Here is a 5922-nt window from a genome sequence, read left to right on the forward strand (position 1 = left end):
TGGCTTTCACAGTCTAACATAGGATGCATCCTTTATTTCTCTTACAGCCCCTTGCAGTACACTTCATTTAAAAAAAAAGAAAACCAAAACTGACCATAACTTAAGCAAACCATTCATAAAATAATAAGCATGATCAAATGATGAAAAAGTGTTGGCAAAGGAAACAGGTCTACAGACAGAAAGGCTTGGCATCTCCACAACTGCAGCAGAGGGCAGGATGAGATTATAAAGTGTCAGCAACAGATAAAGTTCAATCACTGAAGGAGTCTCTGCAGAGACAGGCTAAAAGCCAAGGCAAATGGCAATGTTTTGTTTTGTTTTTTAAAGCTAGTAAAGGAAGTGTGGCCCTAATCAGCTTTTCCATGTCACATAGGGGAAGATTAAGAGAACCAAAAATGTTACGTGACTCAGACACATGTTGAGTATCTTTATAGGGCAGAGAAGCAGTCTACAAAAAGGAGTCTTTGGATCCCATTTGAAATGGGCTCCCCCCAGCAGGGCAGCAATCACATCACAAAGAGCACTGTGGCGAGGTTACATGTTGCCATCTTGGCAGTAATCAGTTCTGCAAGTCCAAGGCTAATCAGCATTTGATCTTTACAAGCAAAGACACTACTGAAGTGTACCAAACTTCCCTTTTTTTTAAACAAGGTTTGAATGGTGGTTTGTTTTGATCGAACACACGGAACACAGGCAAGCTCACACCTGAATAGTTAAACTTCTTCCCCATGGGATTCAAATATGCATAAATGAACAAATCAACAACACTCCCCAGCATCCCCCACACACCCCCCCGCCCCCATTGGCAGGCTGGCTCAATGCCATGCCACTGACAATTCTTGAGCATGCTACTTAGGAGTGTAGATTACTGTCTGGAAAGCTGCTTTTTCAGGAGCCTCATGCTTATCAAGCTTTGAATAATCTACCAGTGAGAGTTTCAAGGCATGATTAAAAGCAGGGGAAGGAAGAGAAAAGAAGAGACAGAAAAAAAGTTATATGAAAACCCAGGAAGTTTTAACAATGATTTCAATACATCTCTGCTTCTCCATTTAATTTTTCCTTGTCCAGTTGATATGCTGACTCCTACCTGTATACCCACAATGCAGAGCTTGTATCTTCTACAAAGAAAGGAAAGAAGGACGGGGAGGAGAGGCAATCAAATGCAATTTGGGGGAAATGTTCACAGAACAGAGCTAACTCATGTTGCAGAATTGTTCTAGACCAATGTTTCCTAGCAATAAGGCAGTTTTGATCACAGTATTTTAGAGCTGGCATCAATGGTACTGCAGCAGGGATAACTGAAATGCCAGCCTAGGGCTGTTTAGAGCTTTCCCCACACCTCTCCATTTCTACTGTTCAGCAAAATCTATTCAAACTAGCAAGTGGCTTTGATCAGCTGACACTAAATGCTGTTGTGCACAGCAACAAGGTAGTTGTGGATAGTGTTATAACATAGGAGAAATATTTAGGGTGAATTTCATGTCCTTACATTCCACTGTTTGGTCTACAAAGCAGATGTGATTTGCTTTAGGACACAGAAAATAAAATATGGAACAAAGCTGGAGGGTGCTGCTTTCCAGAGCTTCACCCTTGGTATCTTTTGGATTGTTCTGAAAGAGTGCCAGGGAGATGGCAGTCAAATTTATGAATCATCAAGTCACACTTATTAGGGATCATTCTCACTAATTGAATCTGGTGGCTCTGAAAGTTGCCAGCAAACATTAATTTTAAGCTGCCAAGCCTCCAAGCAGAGCATGACTCCTGCCCACACTCAGTGCAGAGACTAGTTTTCCAACATTAAGTGGTAACACAGAACAGCACAGCTCCTACACATTACAAGAAGTCCAAGAGAGAGGTAATACTGGCTTAGAAAGACCCTTATAAACACAGAATAAGGAGAAGAATAAAGGCAGGATGTATGTTGCTCAGTGTTCCTTTTAAGATTAAGACTCTATTGTTGAGAGTTCATTCAATATATGTTCAAGGTCTGCAAAATACCGCACAATCACACTAATAAAAAAAATGTCCATGTAATTAAGAAGCCTCACTGAAATGAGCATCAAACCCAAGACAAAACTAGTGTAAGTCAGCAAGTACAAGCACACACTACAGAGCTAATTTTTGTCCTGCCTTTGTGCTACAGGGGACTTTCCTCAGCAGGTGTTTAGCACCATTCTGTTACCTCTGAATTCTGGAGAAGCCAGCAACAGTTGCTTTATGAACACTTCCACATGTTGTGTTGGGAAGGCTTGTAAGAGCTGCCAAGTTTTACCTTCACACTGACCTCCTCAGTTTGTCTGTCCATCTCGACTTATAAGTCTATGACCCTTGTAGCAGTTTTGTTTTTGCCTAAAACAAACTGCTACTTGGAGCAATAGTGAATCAGATCACAGTGTTGACCTCTGCAATACTGGATTGATCCTATCTGCAACAGAGATATGGGAGCCAGCTCCAAGCCCCTACCACTAATTATTTTATAATCTAGGATCTCCCAGACATGCCAATCATATGGAATTTACAGTCCAAGTCAATTCATATTTCACATCTGTGTAAAGAGATGCCCAGAGTTTCTGAAAAGCCTCTTGTAGAAGCTCCTGTTACAGTGTTATGAATAGGAGATGCTAGTACCAGGATGAAAATGGAAACGTTTCATAGATGACTTCTCAGTGAGATATGCCGTGATACAAAGCAGTCCCCTTACGCATCAAATGATGATACATGCATACCTTTTTTGTGACTTAAGCAGTGGAATTATATCCACACTTGAGCCCCTAATAATAAATTGTGTACACAGAAACAAACATTCCCCGAACTTGACTGGAAAGCTTCCTCCTTGCCTCTGTGACTACTGGCTAAGGAGAAATTTTAATGTGCCAAGGATAGTGCAGTTCAGCTATTCTGTAAACAAAAATGACTTCTGTCTCCAGAGAGACCACCCAGAAGAACATGTCCCCCACATTGTGTCAGATAAGCTGGTCCAAGAGCATTATATGATTGTGCTGGCACAAAAAAACCCAGCCAAAAACCAAGTATTCAGCAGCAATAGTTATTCATGAACTGGAGAACGAGGTTAGGCAAAAACTAACAAATGAAAAAGGCATGAACCTCACTGGCTGAAAAGCAGGGTAGTTCCAGATAGCTAATGCAGTTTAGTTTCATGGCTCACTTTGAAGATAAGTAACTAAACAACCGGTGAAAATATTAAGCGTGATTGATTGTCTTACACAGACCTACCCAGAAACCAAAAAGGTAGAAAACATGGGTGCATTTAAGTATCCCCAGTTATAACAGGAACTGGTAGCCAAACAACCTATATAATCTTCAATCAGGATCTCTCCAGCTCCATGCATCTGAGAACCAGTACAGTACATATCACAGTTCAGCACTTTTCTCTGGCTTCCTCCTATGTTTGGGGTGTTGAGGATGAGAGGTAATTGTGTCAATGAACAATTTAATCATAATACCAAGCAAGTGGAAGGCTTCCTCTTGCCATGTAGCAATGTGCTGCTAGGAGATAAAGCAAGATCCTTTTATTTTTTGCTTCATCAGAAGCAAGGCAGGGCTGAGGACTGCTGTGTTCTCTCCAGGATCCATAGGCGTGAAATTCTCCATTTGGCTGCCATGCATTCAAGCGCTACAGACAAGGCTGGCTCAAATTAACAAATTACCAAACAAGGATTCTGATACCAGCTTCCCTCCCCATGACAAGCTGAAGACAAAAAAAAAAAATGGTCTCCACATTAAAATACTAAAACCTCTACGTTAAAATGAGAAATGTTCTCAAGTCACTGCCAAGTAGTGGCTGGAATGTTTATACCTGGAATTATTCTTTGGCTCTTTTCAGGTTATATCCAGAGATTGATTAACGCCCCTAAAGTCTGGAATCCTATGAGAACACAGTGGTGCCTCAGACATTATGTAGACTTGGATGGAAAAGGGGGCCTTGTTTCCATAGTCTATTGAGGATATATTTCTGAATATAGGAGTCCTTCAGCTGAAATAGCATCTCCAAGTCCCACGGTCCGGATGGGATCTTTGCACACCAAAACAGGTGTGAAATGAAATGAGATGCCCTCCCTCTGCCAGTGTGCCACTGGCTCCCCTGGATTGAGAGAGATTTTGGTGTTTGTCTCTGTCCGGGAGGTCACAAACTCCAGGGGAGCTTTAAGAGAGACTTTGTCAGTGTCAATGGTCTCAGTGGCACAAGCCTGTGTCCCCGCCACTCTGGCTCCAGCAGCCACAGCCGCAATCTGGTTACCCCAATACCCATCCACAGTAGCAAGGACATGGTAGGCCAGTGTGTGGAAATGGATGCGGGTAAGATCAGACGGTTTGTCTGTGGTCCTTCCATGCTCTGTCAGGATCCAGAACAGGATGTCACTGACTATGCCCACATCTGGAACTCCATTCCAGGAAGTCAGGGAGGCGTGAGGACCAGCAGCTGACTGAGTCAGGAACAACAGTTCTTGTTCATTTAGCCCAATAGAGTTCACCAGGGGAAAGACCTGCTAACAGAAACAGTGAACAACAGTTTTTCTTTATGGAGACAGAATCAGATTTCCATCCCTCCTTATTTCAGGGGTACTATTAAGAGCAATACCTCACAGTGTACTCATGGGGTCCCCTAATAGGTCTTTACAGCCAGAAACTGAACACATTTGGTTCTTTGGAGAGGCTGAACAGCACAGTACCCTGTTCTATAGGTGTACACAAAGGCAGAAGCCGCAGCCAGGCATTCTCCTGCCCAACTGGGGACAGAGTGAAAGGGAAGGTCTCAATGACAGTAGATTAAGCCCCATCCCAACTTGGCAAAGCCCAACACCATCTGACAAAAAACCAACAGCAAGGGACACACAAAGAAGTTATTCCTGCAGGAAACTTCATGTGGTATCAGACACATTCATTTAGCATAATTCACTTTCTCTAGCCTCCATTTTTCAATTCTTTAATTTCAATATCATTAGCTGTCAACAGTGAAAGCAAACACATCAAAGTCCTGTGAAGCACAAGTTATTTGGGAATGAAAAGGAATAAAATCCTCTTATAGGAGGAAGAGTTCAGTGTTGCCAATCTGCTTATAAGTAGCAAAATTGGGCTTTTTTTTTTTTTTTTTTTTAAGTTGCTTTAATATTTTGAGAGTCATGTGTTGATAAGCACCCCCATTCCCCTCTCTTTGAAATCGGTTGGGCTTGTTTTTAAAAGCAGTGTCACACTTTTTTTTTCTTCTCATGAGACTCGGTAATACTGAAAGAGTTGTAGGCATTACTATCTGGAAGATGTTGCAAGAGCCCCTATGGCCGCATCCAGACAAGCACAGACTTTTGGTTCCCTGGGGACAAGTAGCAGCAGCATCTTGTGCCACTGCTACTTCTCCCCGGGGAACACCTGTACCAGGTGCGCTCTTACCCCAGTTATCCCGGCAGCCTTACCTGGGGTCCTGAGGGTTGGGAAGCTGCAGCCATGATGCTCCTGCAGCTGGGAGTCTGGTCAGCAGTTGGAGCATGGCTTCAGCCAACCAGGCTCCAGTGTCGGGCGGCACACACTGCCACCACATGTGCTGCCCTGCTTTTTTTCCCCCATACTTTTTTTTTTTTTTTTTTGACCCTGGGATCTCCCAGGGTTTACCCCCTGCACCCCCAGGTGCTGCAAGGTAGCAACGTGGGGAATGCATGAATGTACAGTGTGTGGTGCTGTATACCCATCTGGTGCGCCACATACTGCACAGCTGTGCTCATCTGGATGCAGCCTATGGTTCTTTAAACTAACTACAGCTCAAATCATGATACCATAAACTTGCTATATCTATAACAACTGGCTGAAATAGCTCAAATCAAAATAGTTTCATAGTTTCTAGGGTTGGAAGGAACCTGAGCAGATCATCTAGTCCGACCCCCTGCCATGGCAGGAAAGAATACTGGGGTC

General features: G+C 43.1%; 1 protein-coding gene across 2 annotated transcripts in view; it reads right to left on the reverse strand.

Moving 5' to 3' along the window:
• The window catches only part of ADPGK (ADP dependent glucokinase), a 22982-nt gene continuing 17060 nt past the window's right edge, over positions 1 to 5922 (reverse strand). Inside the window, exon 7 of one of the 2 annotated variants that reach the window (XM_019533289.1) lies at positions 1 to 4505. In XM_019533289.1, the coding sequence (XP_019388834.1) occupies positions 3957 to 4505 (549 nt within the window). In that variant the 3' untranslated portion in view covers positions 1 to 3956. Of the gene's footprint in view, positions 4509 to 5922 lie in introns of both variants that reach the window. The other variant, XM_019533288.1, reaches the window with a different exon arrangement.

The sequence above is a fragment of the Crocodylus porosus genome, unplaced genomic scaffold, assembly GCF_001723895.1.
Source record: "Crocodylus porosus isolate Cpor-Errol unplaced genomic scaffold, CroPor_comp1, whole genome shotgun sequence".
In the NCBI taxonomy this organism is placed as follows: Eukaryota; Metazoa; Chordata; order Crocodylia; family Crocodylidae; genus Crocodylus; species Crocodylus porosus.